General features: G+C 41.1%; 1 protein-coding gene across 1 annotated transcript in view; it reads left to right on the top strand.

Annotated features, from left to right (window-relative positions):
* Window positions 1-27,176, top strand: part of LOC124255850 (fibrillin-2-like) — a 102,553-nt gene that overhangs the window by 29,707 nt on the left and 45,670 nt on the right. Inside the window, 13 exon segments of the mRNA XM_046689795.1 lie at window positions 4,724-4,882; window positions 19,405-19,527; window positions 20,696-20,818; window positions 21,318-21,443; window positions 21,916-22,093; window positions 22,981-23,030; window positions 23,385-23,510; window positions 24,039-24,245; window positions 24,628-24,753; window positions 25,150-25,275; window positions 26,046-26,168; window positions 26,659-26,756; window positions 26,758-26,800. Of these exon segments, the coding sequence (XP_046545751.1) occupies window positions 4,724-4,882; window positions 19,405-19,527; window positions 20,696-20,818; window positions 21,318-21,443; window positions 21,916-22,093; window positions 22,981-23,030; window positions 23,385-23,510; window positions 24,039-24,245; window positions 24,628-24,753; window positions 25,150-25,275; window positions 26,046-26,168; window positions 26,659-26,756; window positions 26,758-26,800 (1,608 nt within the window).

The following is a 27,176-nucleotide window of genomic DNA, read 5'->3' as shown; positions in this document are numbered from 1 at the left end:
AGAAATAAGAATGGTGTTGCCTTATGAAAGAAAGCTATCTGATTATGAAGACAGACAAATCTCTACAAAATCTAAGCCCATACAAAATGTACAGTTGGCATGCTCGACAGACACAATTGACTTTGAATCACTGTGAGCGATTGATCACTACTTCTCTGGCACATTGAAATTGTACTAATTCAGATACAGGCATGGCCTGTTGCTGACATTTGATTTAACCATTGGCAGGCAATGTTCAACAAATGCACAAATGCAAGCACTCATTCTAAATCAATGTGTTCAAATTAATAATTGTGATGTTATGATAAGTTTTTATAATTAGCAAATGGATTTGTGTTATACCTAAGTTGATAAGTGTGTTTTCTTAGGAAAGCAGATACATTGTGCCTGATAAATTAACAGCTATCTTCAGTGTTTCTGTTGACAAGTCTGTACTATTATATGTCTTTATTCTCTGTTGTAGAATTTGATGTGTCATATGTTATGCTCTTTCAGCTATAGCTTTATATAATTTACACTGTATTCTGAGTTTCTTTACTGACACAGACACAAAAAATTGTCTCTTAAAATCACTTTGCCAGCTTTGTTTGAAAGATTGGCAAATGGATTTCCTGAGCTTATGGTTAATCATGTGTATTAGGTTACTGGTATCTCCACCATTAAAGTCATGTATGTTGTTGACACTGTCTGTGAGGCTTTGCATACTTCCTCTGTTCCTTTTTTCTGTTTGAACACAGTCATTAGGAATTAAATATCATGCTGTAATACATAATAAGTTCTGTATTTTATGGTTATCTATTACAGATTATTCAGTTACATAAGGATACTGATGAATATTAAAGTACTTCAACATAAGATGACTCAAATTTTTGGTGTAAAAGATTAACATAAACATTCATAAAAAACAATGCTTCACTTAAAGAATTCACTTAAATATGATATCATATTTTGGAATCAGGTTCACAACAGTTTTACTGAGTAAGCTGAAAATGTAATGATTACTGTTTCCCTTTATACAAATGTAACATGTAATACAGAGACTCCTAGTTGGGCAAAGTCTTCCATGAAACATTGAAGGACTTGGAGATATGAGTGTAGTCAATGTACAATAAGGATTACATTAATATGTGTCAATATTCAGAATCCATTTTTCAGATGTGGCTGATTGCCAAGTCCCAATAATACAATGTAGTTTAATGACAGTAATTTCATGAGAGATTATAAAGTAAGACTCCTTTTGAAAGGCCTGCAGAATACTGAATTTCAGGTATGAATCATATGTAAATGCAAGAAAAATTTCTGCATTCATGCATCAAAAGTTCCATATGTCAGTATATTGACTTATAATGAAATGTATCACTGTGTAAGTGAATAGATACAAATGACCTACAATTCATGAATATAATGCTAAACATGAACTATTGGCTCCATGCTGGTTGAAACAGATTATCTGTATGACACAAGTATTTTCTGAGTTTTAAGCACTGTCTATATATTCCCACATTAACAAGATATAACAGCATCCCTTACCTTTTCAAGCAGGTCCATACAATGTAGACAATTTGTTTCTCCAAAACACTGTTGTTGCATTCTTTTCAAGTTTCTTTCATTTTGTCTTCTGCTACCTCTGAGTAAAAGACCTTCTCTATGAAGAGTTGATCAAGGGAGATCACTCTTGGGGGCACTGAAATGAAATTATCTCCCTTTGTTTTCTCTTATCTGTTTAGGTTAAATTGTTACCTCTTGAGTGTTTGTGTTTGGTTCATTTTTATCAAGGATTATATGGGAACAGGCAATAGGAGAGGTGTCCATGGATGTTTGAACGTCACCTTGACTATTCATGCACTGCAAATGAATACTTGTCTTGATAAGTATCTTCTTTTGTTCAATCCCAAATTTTTAAAACGAAACATGCCATTGGCATTGGTGAAATGGAGAGCTTATCAATTAAACATTCATATCATGAAATATATTTCATAACCAGACAAGTTCACCTGTGAGGAAAGCATGTGCCATCAGTCATTATATCAAGACACACCCATAGAGAGGTCATAGCATTCCAGAATGAAGTTCCATCCCTCTCACAACTTTCAGAGCTCACTTAGTGGCAAGGAACTTCAGAAAAAGACTTGACAACTTATTTCCACACTAGGGTATTCATTTTGCCCCCAACCCCAACCCAACCCACCCCCAAATAATTAAAAATTCAAGTTTGTTAATCTAACTTCAATAAATCAATAAATACATTTAACAAAATAAGTCAAATTAAAGACTAAATCTGTTTAACCAGTTTGTTTACTAACAGTTTCAAACAGCTTTTATTTCAATACTTTCTTTAGTAAGTGTACAATGTATTCACAAGTGGTATAAAGTAGGTCAGTAGAGGAAAAGATTGTTTGTTTGATGTTTAACACAGCACTCAGCAATAATCATGCTGTATGACAGTGGTCTGTAAATAATCAAATCTGGACCAGGCAATCCAGTGCTTCATATTATGAACATTGATCAATACAACTGGGATATGATGACATGTGGCAACCATGTCAGCAAACCTGACCACCCGATCCTGTTAGTTGCCTCTTATGAAAAACTTGGTCTGCTGAATATTAATTCTAACCTGGATCTTAATTAGTGATGTAGACAAAGAAGTAGCATTTTGACTTCTTTCATCTGAAACACAACATTTCAATCATATAAAAAAATGGGGTTTTAAGATTTATTTGTAAACCATGTGATTAAAACAAGAGTGTAGACAATAATATCTGAGACAAGATGGTATAAAAGTCAGTGCTGTATGTGTATGCCCAGCTCCAGACAGTATACAAGTCAGTGTCTTGAATCTTTATGACACATAGTTAAGCAGTCTCTGATCTAGAAAAAAGACTAATATTCCTTAGTCCAGTAACTATATGTGTTTGTATATATGTTTTTTAATATATACATTTGATGTTTTAAGTGAATGCAAAACATTTACAGACACATCACTGAAAGATACTGTACTTAAAACCATTACACCTGAGGTCCGAGACCGCGGACTGCTGTTAATCTTATGGCTAGGAACAAGGTCGTCTGTATCACCAGCCTCAACATGTGCATGAGTGTTATGGCGGATATGATTCTATAATTTGTACAAGTGTGAGTTTAAATGTGGAGCTGCTTCATGTCTGCCACATGACAAAAGCACTGTGCCACCTTGGAAACCAAGTTCAGAGTAGGAACGTTTATTCTTCACATATTGCGATAACTCCCAACTAGTAGTAATCAAAGTTCATAAGAATTCATATGCTTTGAGCTTTAAGATTCATAACTTTCGTAGAGGTCACAGTGACTGAAGTTATTTTAAATGTAGTTCTGCACCCATGTTTTTTTTGACATGTTTGTTAGACTTTCATACACATGTTGTCAGTTAGATATAATTAAGGTAAATGCACTTGAAGTACATGCAAGTACTATGTTGGTAGTGATGTCATAAGACTTATAGTTAATGTTCCTCATTAAGTCAGCCAGAGGCAAGGTACTTTAATCTACTTCTTTGATTGACATTCTAGAAGTTAAGGAGATAAAGAATGTGGACAATTTTTATGGATGTACAACTTCTTTATTCTGTATAGGCTATGTTTCAACATAGATTCTAATGTCCCATGCTTGATTGGCATTTTAGAAGATGCTACTTGATGAACATAAAGAATTTTCAGGATTTCATCATCTTTTTATTCTTTTCACAGCTTGCTTGACAACGACATTAGAAGCTATGTCGAAACTTTGCCAGTACAGAATAAAGAAGTTGTATAGCCATAAAAATTGTCTTCATTCTACTTTGATCTAGGCATGCATTTCAGCACACCAAAGGTTATCCTATCACACAGAATATGTGTGGTACCATGGTATAAGTTCTGGGGCTGCTTCTGTTTCTGCAAGTATTTGCAGACCCTTTTGTAGTTCTGATAACAAAATTTGTGATTTTTTAAATGTTTTTACAAGAACTTCTCAGAATATTCATTTACCAGTACATAACGACTGAGGCACATGTCATCTGATAGCAATTACACTAATTGTTCACACGGTAGTGTTCCAAACTCACTTTTCTCAGAACAAACATGCTATAAGAGAGACTTTGTAGAACACAGGGGCTTATTAGTTCCAAGCTTGTTAGATTGAACTCTCATCTTCAAAACAATTAGGAGTTATTTACACAACCAACTGCTTTCTTCATCCGGAAATTCAGCTTCCGGACCACAAAGGGATGAAAAGGAACAAGTTGAAAAACAACTATAATTGTTGAGCCATCAGACCTAAAAGAAAGAATTATTGGCGGTGGGACAGATGATCAGTCAGCCAGTTGCTGACTTGCTTACTTTGTGCTATGATTTCAAACTCAACAGTGTCAGATAAAGAAGAATAATGCATAAATATTGACTCTGCTTAGTTCCATCTAGTTGTTTCTGGTGAGCAGATATTAGCCATCGTGGCAAAATCAATTTCCATCAAGGTTTTCTTCTCTATTTTTGTGAAATTATACGTTTAGTAAAAAGGTCCCAAAATCATTGATTGAAGATATGTACATTTGTTTTACTTTATCAACATTTCTCTCAATGATTTCTTTCAGATTTCTTGAACCTTGTTCATGTGGTTCTGTTTCGTGGCAAACTGATTCTATTGTTAGGTACATTTTATCCTAGGACATATTGGTATTACATATGTAACTAGTACTCTTCCTCTTCAGATTCCTATGACCGACTGTGCCGAAGAGGTCTCCCGATCACTGACCAATTCTGTGCCAAGTTCACCATGCTGTGTAATAATGGCCGCTGTATTGATACCCCAAGCTCCTTCCGATGTGAATGCAACCCAGGATACAGGGAGTCTAATGACAACTGCATAGGTACGTTCAGTGGTGTAGTTTTTAAATCCAGGCAGGTTTGATTCAAGCAATTTTTGTATCCCCTTCTGTGTCTGCTTACTATAATTCTGTTATGTATGTCAAACAGTTAATCCTAACCCTTATTGGGATAACTGTAAATTTTACTAGTCACAAAATCTAGACCTATATTGGAAATGCCATTATGCATCATAGACACCCTTAATCAATCCAATAACATTTCTTTATACCATAATGTTCTTGGCCTGAACTACAAATATGAAGACCTTAGTGAAGGTTAACACAGATACTGTCGTGTGAGTTAATGCAATAGACCTAACATTAGAAGTATTTCAAGTAATAAATTTTTTTTGGTGCTATTACCCATATGGGAAGGAGGACACAGGGTAGTATTTTTCCTGTAAGTCCCTAGGGAGGTAACACCTTTTGGTGAACGTTGATTGGCTGTTTCAGAAAATACAATAGCCAATCAATGTGTAGGTGTATGGGGATTCCCCACATCAGGGGTTTCCTTATAGAGAATGCTGTTTTCATTTTAGCTTTTTTTAGATTGAAAACTGATACTGGTAATAAAAACAATAACCAACTTATGATGGGGAATGACAAATTATCTTTCCCTTATTATATTTATTATGTAACTCTTGAGCCTTGGAAAGATAATCTGTCATTCTGTCACATGTTAGTTATTGTCTAAATCTGTCGTTGTCTCCCATGTAAATGCATTATCAAACCCATTAGATAGTTCAGTAGGAAATCACACGTTTCACAAAACTTCCCCTCTCTCTCAGAATTGTTTGAACATTCTTTTCGTAAAACTTATTTCACTATTTATTTTTTCCAATGTTAATCCAAATATACTTTCCCTGGGAAACTGCTCCACCCAGTTGAATAGGTTCTCCGCTGAGATGGAAACTAGATGTCTAGTATACAGTAAATGATGTTCATGCAACAAGTTTGAAAAGGAAACACTGTTTATACAACAGTTACACTTGTTGAGGATGTAAATTATTTACCTTTTCAGAAACCACTTAAGCCCAGACTTTCAGTGTAAGGTTGTATTTGTATTTACAATATTTCTAAGTTTTCAACCAGCCGGTACTGGAATGTCACCTTTACTTCCTGTAGACTGTCACATGTTAGTCACAGAAGAGGAAAGTCAGCTATGTTTAAAGTCTGTCATACAATCTGCTATGATAGTTTAACATTTATACAAATTTTTATCATTTCTTATAGATACGAAGTGACACATTAGGATCCAGGGACAATGCATGCATAAAATACTAGCTTACTGGAAGTTGTCATGGTCTTGGTAATGTGTACCACTCACCCAGACATAGTTATCATGGTCTTGGTAAAGTGTACCAATCTCCCAGAGATAGTTATCATGGTCTTGGTGACATGAACCACTCTCCCAGACATAGTTATCATGGTCTTGGTAATGTGAACCACTCTCCCAGAGATAGTTATCATGGTCTTGGTGACATGAACCACTCTCCCAGACATAGTTATCATGGTCTTGGTGACATGAACCACTCTCCCAGACATAGTTATCATGGTCTTGGTGACATGAACTACTCTCCCAGATATAGTTATCATGGTCTTGGTGACATGAACCACTCTCCCAGACATAGTTATCATGGTCTTGGTGACATGAACCAATCTCCCAGACATAGTTATCATGGTCTTGGTGACATGAACCACTCTCCCAGAAATAGTTATCAAGGTCTTGGTGACATGAACCACTCTCCCAGACATAGTTATCATGGTCTTGGTAAAGTGTACCACTCTCCCAGACATAGTTATCATGGTCTTGGTGACATGAACCACTCTCCCAGACATAGTTATCATGGTCTTGGTGACATGAACCACTCTCCCAGACATAGTTATCATGGTCTTGGTGACATGAACCAATCTCCCAGACATAGTTATCATGGTCTTGGTAAAGTGTACCACTCTCCCAGACATAGTTATCATGGTCTTGGTAATGTGAACCACTCTCCCAGACATAGTTATCATGGTCTTGGTGACATGAACCACTCTCCCAGACATAGTTATCATGGTCTTGGTAAAGTGTACCACTCTCCCAGACATAGTTATCAAGGTCTTGGTAATGTGAACCACTCTCCCAGACATAGTTATCATGGTCTTGGTGACATGAACCACTCTCCCAGACATAGTTATCATGGTCTTGGTGACATGAACCACTCTCCCAGACATAGTTATCATGGTCTTGGTGACATGAACCACTCTCCCAGACATAGTTATCATGGTCTTGGTGACATGAACTACTCTCCCAGATATAGTTATCATGGTCTTGGTGACATGAACCACTCTCCCAGACATAGTTATCATGGTCTTGGTGACATGAACCAATCTCCCAGACATAGTTATCATGGTCTTGGTGACATGAACCGCTCTCCCAGAAATAGTTATCAAGGTCTTGGTGACATGAACCACTCTCCCAGACATAGTTATCATGGTCTTGGTAAAGTGTACCACTCTCCCAGACATAGTTATCATGGTCTTGGTGACATGAACCACTCTCCCAGACATAGTTATCATGGTCTTGGTGACATGAACCACTCTCCCAGACATAGTTATCATGGTCTTGGTGACATGAACCAATCTCCCAGACATAGTTATCATGGTCTTGGTAAAGTGTACCACTCTCCCAGACATAGTTATCATGGTCTTGGTAATGTGAACCACTCTCCCAGACATAGTTATCATGGTCTTGGTGACATGAACCACTCTCCCAGACATAGTTATCATGGTCTTGGTAAAGTGTACCACTCTCCCAGACATAGTTATCAAGGTCTTGGTAATGTGAACCACTCTCCCAGACATAGTTATCATGGTCTTGGTGACATGAACCACTCTCCCAGACATAGTTATCATGGTCTTGGTGACATGAACCAATCTCCCAGACATAGTTATCATGGTCTTGGTAAAGTGTACCACTCTCCCAGACATAGTTATCATGGTCTTGGTAATGTGAACCACTCTCCCAGACATAGTTATCATGGTCTTGGTGACATGAACCACTCTCCCAGACATAAATATCATGGTCTTGGTGACATGAACCACTCTCCCAGATATAGTTATCATGGTCTTGGTAATGTGTACCAATCTCCCAGACAGAGTTATCATGGTCTTGGTGACATGAACCACTTTCCCAGACATAGTTATCATGGTCTTGGTAATGTGAACCACTCTCCCAGACATAGTTATCATGGTCTTGGTAATGTGAACCACTCTCCCAGACATAGTTATCATGGTCTTGGTGACATGAACCACTCTCCCAGACATAGTTATCATGGTCTTGGTGACATGAACTACTCTCCCAGATATAGTTATCATGGTCTTGGGGACATGAACCACTCTCCCAGACATAGTTATCATGGTCTTGGTGACATGAACCAATCTCCCAGACATAGTTATCATGGTCTTGGTGACATGAACCGCTCTCCCAGAAATAGTTATCAAGGTCTTGGTGACATGAACCACTCTCCCAGACATAGTTATCATGGTCTTGGTAAAGTGTACCACTCTCCCAGACATAGTTATCATGGTCTTGGTGACATGAACCACTCTCCCAGACATAGTTATCATGGTCTTGGTGACATGAACCACTCTCCCAGACATAGTTATCATGGTCTTGGTGACATGAACCAATCTCCCAGACATAGTTATCTTGGTCTTGGTAAAGTGTACCACTCTCCCAGACATAGTTATCATGGTCTTGATGACATGAACCACTCTCCCAGACATAGTTATCATGGTCTTGGTAATGTGAACCACTCTCCCAAACATAGTTATCATGGTCTTGGTGACATGAACCACTCTCCCAGACATAGTTATCATGGTCTTGGTGACATGAACCACTCTCCCAGACATAGTTATCATGGTCTTGGTGACATGAACCACTCACCCAGACATCATATTTTTAAAAAGACACTGGTCATGTCTTTCTTTTCTTTGGTCTTTTTTTATTACATTCAACAGTCCAGGGTGGGTGGCATGCTGGTTAAAGCATTTGCTTGTCACACGGAAGGCTAGATGGGAACGGGTAAAATGAAATACTGTTGCCAGCAGCCCACGACACACACCCCAATCCTTAACCCCACTCACTCACTCACTCACTCATATTTTTAAAACACCTAAATGTAAGACAGTTATTCAAATGTGACATTTAAGGAGGATGCAAGGAATCATTTTCTTTTCTATATGTCAAATTTAAATCATTGTGCAAACTATCAGACTGTGTATATGTTTTAATACTGTGTGCATTCCTTGCATGTCATTATCCCTGTGGAATGAAAGACACCAAGTACTGCACAGTTTCATTCAATAGATGGTAACCATATACCATAATCCTCTGCAAAGTGCCTGCTTGCTGTATGAGGTAATCCTTTTGTAAATATGTGAAATCAAATCTTCAAGTTTGCTAGTTTTTTGGTGCTACTATTGTGGATGTTTTAATAACGGGCCGAGCTTCCTCTGGAGAGACGGGCCATCATTTATCATGCATAGCTGGATGTCAGTGCTCCCACATGCCCGTCCTTGCTTAACACCTGTAATCAGGTTGACACTGTCTAGACAGTACCATTGTGCAGTACACGAAACAAGCACCTGTTTCCTTGTAACAAACATCAGCCCTCCAGAGCAGCTTTTTGTTGTAGAGACCTGGTTTTATACCTGAAGAAATGCATATGTCGTGGCTCAAATTACTCTTCTGTCAATTTCAGCTGGTGTAAACTTCTACATTCACAGGGATACATTTCTGTAAAGTGATTTCAGATGAGCTACATTTCTATATACACCTGGGCTACATTTTAAATAGTGATTTCAGATGAGCTATATTTCTCTATACACCCGGGCTACATTTCTAAATAGTGATTTCAGCTGAGTTATATATATGTATACACCTGGGCTACATATCTGAACAGTGATTTCAGATGAACTATATTTATGTATACACTTGGGCCACATTTCTAAATAGTGATTTCAGCTGAGCTATATTTCTCTATACACCCGGGCTACATTTCTAAATAGTGATTTCAGCTGAGTTATATATATGTATACACCTGGGCTACATATCTGAACAGTGATTTCAGATGAACTATATTTATGTATACACTTGGGCCACATTTCTAAATAGTGATTTCAGCTGAGCTATATTTCTCTATACACCCAGGCTACATTTCTAAATAGTGATTTCAGCTGAGTTATATATATGTATACACCTGGGCTACATATCTGAATAGTGATTTCAGATGAACTATATTTATGTATACACTTGGGCTACATTTTAAATAGTGATTTCAGATGAACTATATTTCTATATACACCTGGGCTGCATTTCTGTAAAGAGATTTTAGCTGAGCCATATGTCACACAACTAATATGTCAATATTTGTAAGCATCATTCATCTTGACATCCTTACTAATTTTCTCTAAGGGACAGTGCGTCAAATGTTCTGAATTGTTCGTAAACATCAGCTGATAACCAGTGAGCTTACTCACCTCACCTCACCTCACCTCACCTCACCTCACCTCACCTCACCTCACTGCACCTCACCTCACCTCACTGCACCTCACCTCACTGCATTGCACCACATCTCACCTCACTGCACCTCACCTCACTACACCGCACCTCACTGCACCTCACCTCACCACACTGCACATCACCTCACCTCACCTCACCTCACCGCACTGCACTGCACCTCACCTCACCTCACTGCACCTCACCTCACCGCACCGCACCACATCTCACCTCACCTCACTGCACCTCACCTCACCACAGGGCACCTCACTGCACCTCACCTCACCTCACCTCACTGCACCACATCTCACCTCACTGCACCTCACCTCACCTCACCACACCACACCCACCACACCGCACATCACCTCACCTCACCTCAACGCACCTCGCTGCACCTTACCACACCTCACCTCACACCTCACCACCACACACCACCTCACCTCACCTCACTGCATTTCACCTCACCTCCTCACCTCACCTCACCACACCACATCTCACCTCACTGCACCTCACCACACCGCACCTCACTGCACCTCACCTCACCTCACTGCACCACATCTCACCTCACTGCACCTCACTGCACCTCACCTCACCTCACCACACCACACCTCACCACACCGCACATCACCTCACCTCACCTCACCGCACTCGCTGCACCTCACTGCACCTCTCACCTCACCTCACCACCTCACCCTCACCACACCCTTCACCTCACCTCACCTCACTGCACCTCACCTCACCTCACCCTCACTGCACCTCACCTCACCTCACCACACCACACCCACCACACCGCACTGCACACACCACCTCACCTCACCTGCACTCACACCTCACCCTCACCTCACCTCACACCTCACCACACCACACCTCACCTTTCACTGCACCCTCACCTCACTGCACCACACCACACCACACTCACCTCACTGCACCTCACCACACCGCACTCCTCACCTCACCGCACCTCACCTCACTCACCTCACCCACCTCGCCACACCACACCCACCACACCGCACATCACCATCACCTCACCTCAACGCACCTCACCTTACCACACCTCACTCACCACACCACACCTCACACTGCATTTCACTCACCATTTCACCTCACCTCACCACCTCACTGCACCACACCTCACCTCACTCCTCTCTCACCACACCTCACCACACCACATCTCACCTCACTGCACTCACACCTCACCACACCGCAGATCACCTCACCTCACTGCACCTCACTCACTCACCTCACACCTCACTGCACACCACATCTCACCTCACTCACCTCACTGCACCTCACTCACCTCACCTCACCTCACCACACCACACCCACCTCACACACTCACCTCACCTCACTCACCACCTCAACGCATCACTGCACCTCACCACACACCTCACCACACCACACCTCACCTCACCTCACTGCATTTCACCCACCACCTCACCTCACCTCACTGCACCACACACCTCACCACCACCTCACTGCACCTCACTCACCCTCACTGCACCTCACTGCACCTCACCCTCACCTCACCTGCACCTCACCGCGACCTCACCGCACTCACCTCAACGCACCCTCACTCACCTCACTGCCTCACCCACTCACCTTCACCACACCCACACCTCACACCTCTCACTCACCTGCACCTCACTCACACTCACACCTCACTCCACCTCACCTCACTGCACCTCACCACACCACACCTCACTGCACCTCACCTCACCTCACCTCACCTCACTCACACCACATCTCACCTCACTGTACCTCACCTCACACCACCTCACCACACAAAACCACACCACACCACACCCACCACCACCGCATTTCACCTCACCTCACCTCACCTCAACCACATCTTCACTGCACCTCACTGCACACCACCTCACCTCACCACCTCACCTCACCTCACACCACACCTCACCACACCTCACCTCACCTCACCTCCTCACCTCACCTCTCACTCGCACATCACTTCACCTCACCTCACCTCACCACACCACACCTCACCCCACTCACCTCACCCTGCTCACCCTCACCACACCACACCTCACTGCACATCACCTCACTGAACCTCACTGCACTGCACCACACCTCACCTCACCGCACTCACCTCACTTCACCTCACCTCTTCACACCACCACACCACTACTCACCTTACACCACTTCACACCTCACCACACCTGCACCTCACTCACCTCACCTCACTTTCACCTCACTGCACCTCACCTCACCTCACCTCACCTCACTGCACTGCCCACATCTCACCCTCACTGCACCCTCACCACCTCACCTCACTACACTGCACTGCACCTCACCTCACCTCACTGCACCCCACACTCACTACACCACACCTCACCTTACCTCACTGCACCTCACCACTCACCTCACCTCACCTCACCTCACTGCACCCTCACCTCACTGCACTGCACCACCTCACTCACCTCACCTCACCTCACCTCACACCTCCCTCACCTCCTCACCTCACTCACTCACCATCTCACCTCACCTGCACCACACTCTCACCTCACTGCACCTCTCACCTCACTCACTGCACACCTCACCTCACCCTCACCTCACCTCACATGCACCTCCTCACTGCACCTCACACCACCTGCTTCACCTCACCGCACCTCACTCACCCCACCTCACCTCACTCACCTCACCTCACCTCACCACCTCACCTCACCTCACCACACTCACCTCACCTCACCTCACACCACACCACACCACACACCTCACCGCACATCACCTCACTCACCTCACCTCACCTTACCACACCTCACCTCACCTCACCCTCACCACACCACACCACACCACACCTCACCTCACCTCACCTCACTGCATTTAACCTCACCTCACCTCACCTCACTGCAAGCACCTCACCTCACCTCACCTCACCTCACCTCACCTCACCTCACCTCACCTCACCTCACCTCACCTCACCTCACCTCACCACACCACACCACACCACACCATACCTCAGCTCACCTCACTGCATTTCACCTCACCTCACCTCACCTCACCTCACCGCACCGAAAGAGAAGAAGTTTCTGCTTCAGTGACCATACTGTGTGGGGGGGGTTATCATGTCATCAGACTATTCTCTTTTTTCTAGACAAACACACTTATTCTGTAAAAAGAACACATAGACCTAGTGCAAAGATTATGGTGCACTAGGTGTTGTAAATAATTATACAGATAGACTACTACAATTGTGACAATATAACATGTGGAGGATAAAGGTAAATATTCACATTTTCAGATATTTCTGAATGAAAGTTAAAAGTTTCATGAGATAAGTCTACGTAAATGAGTACACTTCTCCAAAATGAACCCTATGAAAACCTCATGGATGGTATGTTAGATGAGACATAGATACTATGTTTTCTGCAAGGAACTCTGAATGTCTGGGTGATTTGGTTTTATATAACCAAAGGATATATATATAGGTTTAAGGCTTTGATAAACCCTACCTTATAAATAACAAGCTGGCTATTAGAATTTTGTTACTCATCCAAAAGAAAAACAAACAATCTTCTACTTCAATTTTCCTCTAATAAAAAAACAAGGCTGAAACAGTTTACTCTGCACAGTTCTTAGATTTTCGGCTTTGCTGAACCCCATTGTTTTGGTTTGAGAATTGAATGGAGCATGAACAACAAGTGTTTTATGCATGATTTAAGAACACACAGAAACATCAATGTACTGTCCATTTAAAGAGGTCCCCATCTCCAGACTTGGTTACAGGCTGTAAGGACAGTGGACATAGACTGTTAATAGGAACATACCAAAGAGGACATGTTAATTAATAACGTCAACCTAAACAAGCAGACAAAGAGAACAGTGGATGACCATCAGATGCCATTATTTGGAAATATCCCAGATGATTCTAGTCTCATTTTAATCAAGAATCCCAGCAGTGCAAGCATTTTCTGATTTCTGATGTATAGATGGTTTGTAGATCTGGATCCCATTTCTGTGTTTTGTATGATTCACTGAGGCAATCTATTAAATGCCCTGGTCTTACAGTCACTTTACAAATAAACCAAAACATCTGTCAATGTATTTTACAGATTGACTAAACCTGTGTATGAAATTCCCAAGTGCATTTAAAATAATAAATGACTTCCGTTGTCTTTCAATCCCAATATTCAAAATGTTTGGAATTGTTACCCTATTAAAATAGATGGGCTTATTTTGAAGCCAAATTGAGATATAACTGAAATATTAAGGGTCACAAAGATGACTACATTTCCTGATTAATTCCAAGATGAGACTGTATTTCATCCTTATTGATCAGTGTAAGGAAAGACCCTGATACTAAAAACTGCAAAGATTGTAAACCAGTCGAGATTTCTGGGATATCATTCAGTTACCCACAAGAAAAACATGATAACAAAGACCACAACCAGTCTGGTTAGATTGTCAGAGATCAGTCCCCCTTTAACTACCAGCAGCAGCAGCAGTAGCAGTGGCAACAGTGTACAGATCTTGGATAGTGGCATGGAGTAGCAGTAAACATGACGGCCTGTCACCAAGCTAAAAGTATTTGACCTTAATATTTCTTTTGGAATCATTTCAATATGCAGAGTTTATATATACACAACCTTTCCTCGAAACTTTCTTTATTTTCTATAGATTATTAAGTAGTGTTCACACATACGTTTCATTAACTTTATGTGTATAGTGGCAAATTGCGGTTTGGAAGAATGGATAGCTATCTGTTCATTATTCATTTCCAAGACCCCAGTAGTGAGTGAGTTTAGTTTTACACTGCTTTTAGCAATATTCCAGCAATATCACGGCGGGGGACACCAGAAATGGGCTTCACACATTGTACCCATGTGGGAAATCGAACCTGGGTTTTCGCCGTGATGAGCAAACACATTAACCACTAGGTTACTCCACTGCCCCTCCATGGCCATTAAACATACAAATGTTTGAACAGAGGCAATACCTAGAAGATGCACTTTCCACCTGTTTTAATTTGTCATAAGTTCTCTTTGATAATTCTTGATAAAATTCAAAAGACATACTTTGCAGGATAACTTAGTCTATGACAACACTGATATTATGAACTGAGGAATATATAAAGTTTTGTATGTTTACTGGGGAAAGCTACGATATATACTGACCCGCAATGAAAACGTGTAAGGGTTTTTATCAGATCATTTTTTGAAACATAAGTGAGAAGTACTAATGATGCACTGAATATTTGAAATGAATGTTCAAGACTTGATTAGGAACAGTTGTTCAAATCCACTTCATGCTTCAGGAAACAGAAACATTCGTGAAAACGCATTTTGTATCCTTTGTTGAAACACAGCAAGGCAGCCCTGACAATGAAAATGCATGTGCACTTCGTGAGGCCTTTCCCATATAATGCATGTGTAAAGAGAGATCAGTAGCAAGTCTTAAACATGCCGCGCGCTTGAAGCCGGTATTTCACAAAATGTTGTTGCTAGGCGCCTTAATGTCAACCAGTCCACCATTAGCTGTCTTGTCAGTCGTCACCAGATGAGAGGGAGCGTTGCCAACCGCCCTCAACCAGGACAACTTCCAGTTACGATGGCCAGACAAGATCTACAGATGTGACTGGCGCACCTTCGAGATTGCTTCAGAACAGCAACAACAACAGCAGCAGCAACGACTGGTAGCCATGGAAGAAGGATTCACCCATCGACAGTCATTCATTGCCTGAGACAGGCTGGACTGAACTGTCGACATCCATACCATGGCCCTGTTCTTCAGCCCCCATCACTGCCAACCCCGACGTCAATTCGCACAGCAGTATGCGCGCAACAACAACCACTTTTCTTCCTTAGGCTTTTCAGACGAGTCACGGTATTGTGTGTCAATTGTGGATGGATGACAGCGTGTTTACAGGCGTCTTGGGGAACATTATGCAGGCCCTAGACTAAGGCTTAGTCTCTGAATATATATAATTTTGATAGTAACAAACAAGCCCATTTATATTGAAAAGGAGCCCTAGGGAGACCAGAGATTCAGACCACTGGTGAGGATGTTGGTCTGGCCAGCCAGGTATTTCTAGATACAAGATCATCCTCACTAGATTTCACCTTGCATGCCGCAATCACATCACGAAGGTAAACAGATTTAATTCTGAGATGCTGTGCCTTTTGAATTTGGTTCTTCATGAGAAGGCGACTAAAGGGGTCGGGTGGTCAGGCTTGCTGACTTGGTTGACACATGTCATCGTATCCCAATTGCGTAGATGCTCATGCTGTTGACCACTGGATTGTCTGGTCCAGACTCGACTTATTTACAGACCGACGCCATATATGGAATATTACTGAATGCGGGTGTAAACCCAAATGCACTCACTCACTCACTCTTCATGAGTGCTAGGTCCCTGCCATATGTTTTACTGTTGAGCAATTAGATAAAAAGAGATACTCAAAACACTCCAAAGTTTGACACGGTAAGAGTTCCCCCCGTTCCCCCATTCCAAATAATATGTATAAATATTCTAGAATTATAAACGAAACTTAACGCAACAATTACTAGAGAACACACAAAACGATTAAAAGTCCCAAATTTAAGTTAGGGCTAGGTTTAGGGTTAGGTTTAGAGTTTGGTTTAGAGTTGGGGGAACGGAAGGAACTCTTTCCTTTCACACAATAATCTTATATCAGGAATAAAAAAAATAAGCCTTGTTTTAATTACAATTAAATCCTTAACCGCATTTACAATTGGGCTACTATGTGGGGACCCAAGTCAGACAATGAAACAATACTTTTTTACAACATTACATTCAGGAGGAACCTTTCCCCAAGATTTTGCTTGATTTGTCTCTTCAAGACCAGAAACTGTGCACAAGGCCTCCACTATAGCTTCATGTCACCCAATGTGCTTGGTAATTAAGAGTTGACAGATGAAAATGTGAGGCAAGATTCCAGACCACTGGTGAGGATGTTGGTCTGGCCAGCCATGGTAGTTAGATATGTTTACTTTGTAACCCGACCCCCAAAGTGAGTTAGTTTTCATGCAGATGTTAACAGACCCTGAACCTGAGGAAATCTAGACTTGCTTTATTTAAGGATTTAGCACTGCAGAGAGGGCTTGGCAGTAGGGAAATTAATGTGGTTCAGGGACTGTGAGACAGACTATGCAGGCCCTTGTGTCAGACAGAGAAATCGATTTGGTGGTGTGATGTAATGGTTTGGGGGACATCAACGCACGTTTCCGGAATAATCTGCTTGTCATCCAAGGTAATCTGACTGCACAGCGTTATGTGGATGAAGTCCTGAAGTCCTGAGCGGTTCCTTTGCTGCGCCGTCACCAACGCCCTCGACGTCCACTAACATTCCAACATGACAACGCCAGTCCTCATGCCGCCAGGGTGACACAAGAATTCATTCAACAAACTGGAATTAATGTGATGGACTGGCCAGCGTATTTACCAGATCTCAACCTTATTGAGCCTTTGTGGGTTGAACTGCGGAGACGTGTTTATCGACGTCAGCCACCGCCAGCCAACGTCGCAGATCTCACACTTGCCTTGCAGCAAGAATGGAGGAACATTCCCATGGCCTTCATTGCTCGCCTCTGTGACTCATTGCCCCATCGTCTCAATGCCTGTGTCAGGGCGAATGGAGGACACACAAGATACTGACCATGTTTAAAGGGGTGACCTTGTTTGACCTTATCTGTACCACTCGCAGTTGCTGATATTCAACTTTTTCAAAACCATATTCATTGCTTATTACCCATGTCATAAACTGAAAATGATTTTGCATCTAAACCTTTGTTTTTTGTCACTTTATTCCACATCAACATCAGTTATGCTTTTCATTGCGGGTCAGTATATATCTCCAGGATAGTTTCCAAAACTATTACCAAGAAAATTCAACTTTCCTCTTCAAAATATATCTATTGTAATATCTCCTATTTCAAAGACATCATTGACATGCAAGCGATACCCCTGCCATACAATTATATCTTAGTGCTATAGTCCTAGACATATTAGACTTCAGCTCCTTGTAAAATAACACAAAATCTGAGCACATTTGACACAGATCTGTCCTAAAATGTTTGAATCTTATTAACGAACATATTTCCTTTCATTTGCAGTTATCATTGTTGATAGTTATGCTATATGGCTGATCAGTTTCAAGCCTATTTGGAGGGATTTTAGTCCTTTGAAATTTAATTCTGGCACAAACAACATCATTTAGAGTGTGTTCATCCATGAGGGATGGATGACCATATTTGGTTTTAATTTTGTTACACATAAAAATTGTCTTGCATTCAAAGAAAACTCTATTTATATCGCTAGCTGTCTGGGAGGATAGGATGACTCATCTCAGTTTCATTACATATTACAGAATCACTGACATTAGGGTAATGTTTCTAATCAGGTGAAAGCATAAATCGTCAATAACAATACTAAATATAAGGAATCTCCAATATTTTGGGCTACAAAGGAACGCAGTACAAAGTGATCACTTTTAACAGCTCATATAATAAAATTGAAAAAATATACAGGTATGTTGTTCTATTTCATAACTAGGATAGAATACTAAGCATATTTCTAATGGCAGCCCTACTTAGAATGTCACATTCTTCCAGCTATGTCAACTTCACTTGATCTATATTCAGCATGTAACTGTTATAGGAGTAGTTTGTTGTGTAGTCCTTGTATCTTGATAGTTTTACATATCTTCAAAACTAAAGTCTGAGCCAAACTATGGATTGTGGATTTCAACCACTTTCTCTAGTGAAGAAAGGATAATGTGCCAAAATATTTCAGATTTCAGGAAATACCAACAAAACCTGTTTCATCCAGGTTGTTCAATCATAGAAACATGTAGCAGAACATGGCCCAGGCAGATCACCTCATGTGGTTGCCAAAACTCATTGTTTGGATGAACAAATATAAGACATATAATCACTGATGACTTTTGTTAACGTGAATGTCTCCCCATTTCTACAGATATTGATGAATGTATCCCCTTTTCTACAGATATTGATGAATGTGAGCAGCAGGGAATCTGTCGCAATGGCCGCTGTGTCAACACCCAGGGAAGCTACACCTGTGAATGTAGTCCAGGCTTTGTACTCTCAAAGACAGGCTCATATTGCACAGGTAATCAAATCATATTGCAAATCATTCACTCACTCTTCTCAAAGGTTCCGTTACACCCTATGAAGATTCAGGGACAGCATGAACCCACTGGCCTGTGAAGGTCATAGCTAGTACCAGACTCCAGACGGTAGGTGGTTGAATCCTGGCTGCATCACACCAAATGAACAATGAACTTTTGCTCCTTTCTGCCTGATACTCAACATTAAGAGTTTAAAACAAGGACTAGTAACCTTGCGTCCGTGTAATGTGCCTGTGTGGAATATACATGTTAAACCATGACGGTGTCTCAGTGGGATAGCAGTACAACACCTTCATTTGTTGGGGATAATACAAGCAGCTACACACACATATGGTCATCACCTCATGAGTGCAATCATTTTTAGGGAGATCATTTGTAACATTTTAACATGAGCCAGTGATTTATTGTGGAGGTATTGATAACCACAGTACACATGTGGCAATTCATAAAGTTTGGTCACAGATTATCTCAACATTACATTTTAAATTTTGAGCAATTGACATGTTTTGCTCATTTTATCAATTCTTATGTAGTTTATCATGCCAAAGTCCAGAGCTTTCGGTGTAAGCAACAAGGAGGGTAGTTGTCAGTCACTTGCATTTTGTTGATAATATTTATACTGCCACATAACATTCAAATAAGAAATTTCCGTTGCCAAAAGGAGCACTCATCATATCAACTCATAGAAAGTCAACATACAGTGAATAGTCCACTTAGCAACGTAAAGACATTTCCTGGAATTTTGATAATGATCTTCCAGATGTACAGAGAATATGAAATATACTAAATAGAGAGCAACTTCAACTAAAAAGCATATGGCATTAAGACCATCATTGTGGAAATGATGGTACACTACAATTTATCTTTGAGTTGTATTTATCTAAATTATATGAAATTTCGAAATCTTTTTTTATGTAAAATGCTATGATGTCTATTAGCTAATCTTGATTTGAAAATATTGTGTTTTGTAATAAAATATTTGATGAAGTGAGAGGTTACTATGTTATTGTATCATAAAGGTTGTATATTTGGAATAATGCATGCATTTTACTCCTTACACCCCAAAGTCGAATTTCAGCTTGCCAAACACCCTTTGAACTAGAAATAGGATATATTTATTGATGGTATGTTTGCTGACTTGTGTTTCAGACATGAATGAATGTGCTGAGGAGGGTATGTGCCCCAATGGAGTCTGCTTCAACATGGATGGATCATACAAGTGCCGCTGTAATGCAGGGTTTAAACAGTCACCAAACCAACAAGTCTGCTATGGTATTTGTAAACATTATCTGTAGAAACAAGAGGTTTTTAATATGAATTTAAATGATAGCTTTACCATTATTAACACAATGATAGACCTGTCATGTAACTTGGTCAACTGTCTATGTGTTATGTTTTCTAGGATACCATGTGAAAACAATGTCAGGGATTCATCTCGGATTGCCTTGGGAAGAGTTGTTTAAAATAAAGCATGATATTGTTAAAACTTTTTTAATGTTCTTATTATTTTTAATTCTGAGAAATGAGAAAATGTTGAATTTATATTAGTAATTTAAGTTTTATACTTGGGTCTGAAAACCAGTCTCTGAGGAGGTTTAGATCTACATATATACAGTCAATGAGAATTAAACGTATTGTAGGGCTTGAAAATCATATTTGGAATGAAGTTTTCTCCTGTCAAATTATGTATGGTCACTGGTGAATGATGAGAGCACAGTTTTCTTACATACATGTGTTTACCTCTTATTAAAGAAAACTCTTTGTATTACAGACATTAATGAATGTACGGAAAATGGTCGACTGTGCAGGAATGGTCGCTGTGTTAATACTGATGGCAGCTATCGCTGTGAATGTTCACCTGGATATCGGCTGTCACCAGATGGTGCTTTCTGTCTAGGTGAGTTAAGGCAGGCAGAGATATCAATGTTGACAACATCTGAACTGAAAAAGTGCAGGTATGGCATATATATTTGGTGAAAGGTTGATTTTATTTTTGAAAATTAATTCATACATATCTTCAACAGGAATGTGAAGACTGGTTCAATTCATGCTGAATGTGTGAAGCTGTTCCTCAATGTCCCTTGTTATGATAAAGCTGAAAAACTGTATAAAGTCATGTAAATCTACACTCAGTCATCTCAGTAGATTCATAGGGATCTTATAGGAGTCTGTCCAATGTAGGTAATGACTAAGTCTCCATGCATTCTGAAGCAGGTTTTCAGTCCATGTCTACACACAACCAAGTGGACTATGACATGGTTGCTGAAGGCCTCAGTGTCAGGCATGATTGTACTCCATCTATGTACTTTTAATGAATATGCTTAGTGAAGTCTTGTGTCATCACTTTGATTTTGTTCTTGTCTTTGCAGATTATGATGAATGTAAGACAACAGGAATGTGCACCAATGGCAACTGTATAAACATGGATGGCAGTTTCAAGTGTGTGTGCAACCCTGGCTATATCTTAGGTCCCAGCAGGGAGGTCTGTATAGGTGAGTGTGTGCAACCCTGGCTATATCTCAGGTCCAAGCAGGGAGGTCTGTACAGGTGAGTGTGTGCAACCCTGGCTATATCTTAGGCCCCAGTAGGGAGGTCTGTATTGGTGAGTGTGTGCAACCCTGGCTATATCTTAGGTCCAAGCAGGGAGGTCTGTACAGGTGAGTGTGTGCAACCCTGGCTATATCTTAGGTCCAAGCAGGGAGGTCTGTATAGGTGAGTGTGTGCAACCCTGGCTATATCTTAGGTCCCAGTAGGGAGGTCTGTACACGTGAGTGTGTGCAACCCTGGCTATATCTTAGGTCCCAGCAGGGAGGTCTGTACAGGTGAGTGTGTGCAACCCTGGCTATATCTTAGGTCCAAGCAGGGAGGTCTGTACAGGTGAGTGTGTGCAACCCTGGCTATATCTTAGGTCCAAGCAGGGAGGTCTGTACAGGTGAGTGTGTGCAACCCTGGCTATATCTTAGGTCCAAGCAGGGAGGTCTGTATAGGTGAGTGTGTGTGTGCAACCCTGGCTATATCTTAGATCCAAGCAGGCCTGTACAGGTGAGTGTGTGTGCAACCCTGGCTATATCTTAGATCCAAGCAGGGAGGTCTGTACAGGTGAGTGTGTGCAACCCTGGCTATATCTTAGATCCCAGCAGGGAGGTCTGTACAGGTGAGTGTGTGCAACCCTGGCTATATCTTAGATCCAAGCAGGGAGGTCTGTACAGGTGAGTGTGTGCAACCCTGGCTATATCTTAGGTCCCAGCAGGGAGATCTGTATAGGTGAGTGTGTGCAACCCTGGCTATATCTTAGGTCCCAGTAGGGAGGTCTGTATAGGTGAATGTGTGCAACCCTGGCTATATCTTAGATCCAAGCAGGGAGGTCTGTACAGGTGAGTGTGTGCAACCCTGGCTATATCTTAGGTCCAAGCAGGGAGGTCTGTATAGGTGAGTGTGTGCAACCCTGGCTATATCTTAGGTCCCAGTAGGGAGGTCTGTATAGGTGAGTGTGTGCAACCCTGGCTATATCTTAGGTCCCAGCAGGGAGGTCTGTATAGGTGAGTGTGTGCAACCCTGGCTATATCTTAGATCCAAGCAGGGAGGTCTGTACAGGTGAGTGTGTGCAACCCTGGCTATATCTTAGATCCCAGCAGGGAGGTCTGTACAGGTGAGTGAGTTCAACCCCATTCCATTCTCTTTCCACTTAACTGTTTTGGGAACTGTGTGTTGTATATGACAATTGTATATATAAATATGGGGATATGTGAAAATGTGCCAGCATTTTTTGCTAAATCTGTAAAATAGAACAGTTTGTCATCTCAAGGATAATACTTTGACCTTTTTATTTCATCCCTAGATGTGAACGAGTGCTCACTTGGCCCTGACCAGTGTGTGAATGGTCAGTGTATCAACAATCAGGGCAGCTTCCGCTGTGAGTGTCCCAAGGGATTCACCCTGGGAGAAGACAGGAGGACCTGCAGAGGTATCTACTTCTACTTCTATACTTCCAGCTTTCTCAACACACCAACTTCTGTATTTCAGTGGTGTGATTTTTGTACTCCATATATCGGTTCTCACAAAAGATATTGCAATACATGTGGTTTGACAAGCATATTGTGGTATACTGGTATACTGATAATACTCGTAATGTATGTCTTTTAGTATGACATGGTAGGAGACCAACTCGCTGACATTCTGTGCAAAGAAACATAATTGTAAAGCAGGCAAATAGTAATGGAAAAGAACCATACAATTTGTCACTATAGCTCTCTCTCTAATGAACAAAACCTCAAGGACTCAAAGAAAACAATTAATCCCTAATTTTCATTTCCAACACTGACCCTGTTTAAGAAAACTACACATGAGAAGGCCTATAAAAAATCCCAAAGGTACAATGTTATCATATTCAGTCTTTTAGTTACATAGACTCCATAAAAGCCTCAAGATATAGTCTAGACAAAGAGTTTACATATCTACATATTCTGTGATTTATCAACGTGGTATTCTTCAGATACAAGGAGGAACATGTGCTACCCCGAGGTGCGGAATGGTCGCTGCTTGAACCCCTACTCTGTGCTGGTGACCAAGTCCATGTGTTGCTGTGGCCTGGCCGGCTCCCTGGCGTGGGGACAAAACTGTGAGAGATGCCCCACAATGATGGACCCAAAGTTCATCGAACTGTGTACCCATGGGAAGGGCAGGGATCACGACGGCAAGAGTGAGTGACAGTAAATTGACACACAATGGTTTGGTAATCATAATAAATGTTTGTAGGTTCTCAGAAAATGATTATCTGAAATATCTTCCCTTCTGCCATCACTGAGGACATGTTCCAGACTGACAGAAACCATTCTTCCTCGGATTTTCTGGAGCAAGCATGAACTATCCTCTCAACAGATATCCTTCAGCAATAAAATCTGTTGCAGTTACTAAGAAGTGGTTAACGTTAGCCACAGTGTTTATGGTTCCCTTTTCAGTAAATATTTCAACATCTTGTGACATGATTTAAATAATGCTGACATCAGTAGCCTGTTGTTCAGTTGAATCTCCTGAACCAGGTGTTGCACTATACGTCATGGCCTTGTTTCCTTGGTTTCCAGACATCAATGAGTGTAAGTTACGGCCAGACATGTGCCAGAACGGGGCATGTGAAGACCTGGATGGGGGCTACAGGTGTATCTGTAATGATGGCTACAGACCTGATGCCTCAGGCAGGGAATGTTCAGGTAGGTCATATTGTACAATATAATCTGTAGGTTGAAATACTATGTAAGTGAAGATGTGAAATATATCCGGCATGGTTGAAAGACTAACATTTTGTGTTTAAGTGAAGATGTCGACTATATCCTGTGGGATTGAAATGTTGTAATTATGTCTTTGTCGGTCAGAATATATTCTTTTACGTTGAAACATTTTGCAAATTTTTCTGTTTAGGACAACCTGTTGAAATTATCTCCATAGAATCAATCCTTGGAAGTGTCTTTAATAGACCAGGCTGTTGAAAATATCCCAACAGAATTAATCCTTGGGTTAAATGTTTGTAAAGATACAAGCAGGTTGAAAACCTCAATGTTGTGTACAAATATGTGAAGTTATTAAATACTTGTGTTCTTGTGTCGTAGACATAAACGAGTGTGACATCAACTTGATGCTGTGTGATGGGGGACAGTGCAGGAATGTGCCAGGAAGCTACCGGTGCATCTGTCCAGAGGGACTCCGCTTCAATCATGGCACAAGAATGTGTGAAGGTCAGTCGCAAGGCAGTTCTTTGTTTAATGAGCATTGTCAGGAACATTGTTGTCCCCAGCCGCACCGCGGAACAGGGGACTATGTATTCAGTGGCGTCCATCCGCTTGACATACATCCCGATTCTTGATTCTTGTTGAACGTGATATCTCATGAACTGTTTTACCCAATGTCTTCAAATTTGGTGACAGCCTACATCGGGTCACTATGCAGACACCAGTTGAATTGGGTGACCATGACCTTATGTTCAAGGTCACCATAACACTTTGACCACTTTTCAAACTCTTGTTAACACGAAATCTCATGGACTGTTATACCCAATGTCTTCAAATTTGGTGACAGCCTACATTGGGTGATTATGCAGACACCAGTTGATTTGGATGACCTTGACCTTATCTTCAAGGTCACCATGACACTTTGACCTTTTTTCAAACTCTTGTTAACATAATATCTCATAAAACATTGCACCCAATGTCTTCAATTATGGACAGCCTACATTGGGTGATTATGCAGACATTAGGCATGTACATTAGGATTAAGTACTCAAGTCCCTAAACTGGTTGAAGTGTGGAGATTTTAATGTCTAATTGATCCTGATATTATTAGTGGGTTAGTAGTAGCTTAAAACTATAGTGCATATACTTTCCTGTCTCCAAGCAGAAACCATGCTAGGGTGTTAAGTATCTGTCTGAGTAGATGTTTCATGATGACTTCTACAGTAATGTCTAAATGCTGCTGTACAAATCCACCTATTATATGTTTGATGTTTCAGATATCAATGAGTGTGAAAGCTCCCCATGTGTTGGGGGTGACTGTATCAACACTGCAGGGAGCTTCAGGTGTGAATGCAGCAGGCCGGGGACAATGCTGGATTCCACCAAGAGGATCTGTATTGGTGAGAGCAGTTGTACAAGCTGGGTATAATGATTTGTCTGGTGAAAACATACAACATATCTGTATCAATGACACAATGTCCCCTTGAAACATAATGTGCTTGCTTTGTACAATGACACCCAGACCAAATTGTTGATAAAACAAATATCTGCATTAAATTTTCATTTCTTAATTTCACAAACATATAAACTCACACTCAAAGGCTGCTGGCAGTTTGGAGTTTTTTTGGCAATGTTTAGCTGAGCACATGTATTTATTACTTATTGATTTTAAGGGCCCAGAAACCTATTGAAAATATATTTGATATCAACTTATTTGCAATGACACCATGTTACAATGGACATAAAAACCATGAATCAGCTCTCATATGTAATCATGCAGTCAGATGCAGAGCACTTTATGACTGTTCAGTAATGTAGCTTTGTTTGTGTGTGATGTATTTGATCTCCACTGTCAGTTACCTGTGTCACTCTGCTTGTTCCTGTATACAGACAACCGGCGTGGAGCGTGCTGGCAGAAGTACAGGAATGGTGTATGTGAGAGCAGCATCAACACCATGATGCTGAAGTCGGAATGCTGTGGTACCATCGGGGAAGGCCTGGGGAAGTCCCTGCGAGCAGTGCCCATCTGAAGGTAAGAACATACTTACATCACAGGGACATATTGTCATGGACATTGGGGTCAAATCAGAAGCGCCTATAATTACATAAAATCTTTTCCAGTTCCTGCCATGTACCACTGACTCAATATATGTAGCATACACAAACTGAAATGGCTGATTGTGAGAATGAAGTCGACTCATAGACAATTTCCAGATCCAGTTGTATAACAGAACTAAAATAAACGACAACCTTTTCTTAAAGAAGCGAAACTGATAACCAGTGACACAAAAAATAGAAGCCATTGTATTCCATTTACTGTTTCCTGCAGTCAAGGGACATGGGTATGAGATACTCAGTAAAGTGCACTGTGTACGTTTATACTGAATTATATCTGTATCAGTATCATA

Source organism: Haliotis rubra, unplaced genomic scaffold, assembly GCF_003918875.1.
Source record: "Haliotis rubra isolate DU_JTF1 unplaced genomic scaffold, ASM391887v1 Scf61, whole genome shotgun sequence".
In the NCBI taxonomy this organism is placed as follows: domain Eukaryota; kingdom Metazoa; phylum Mollusca; class Gastropoda; order Lepetellida; family Haliotidae; genus Haliotis; species Haliotis rubra.
The sequence above is the reverse complement of the archived record's forward strand: the minus strand, read 5'-3'. Positions and strand labels throughout refer to the sequence as shown.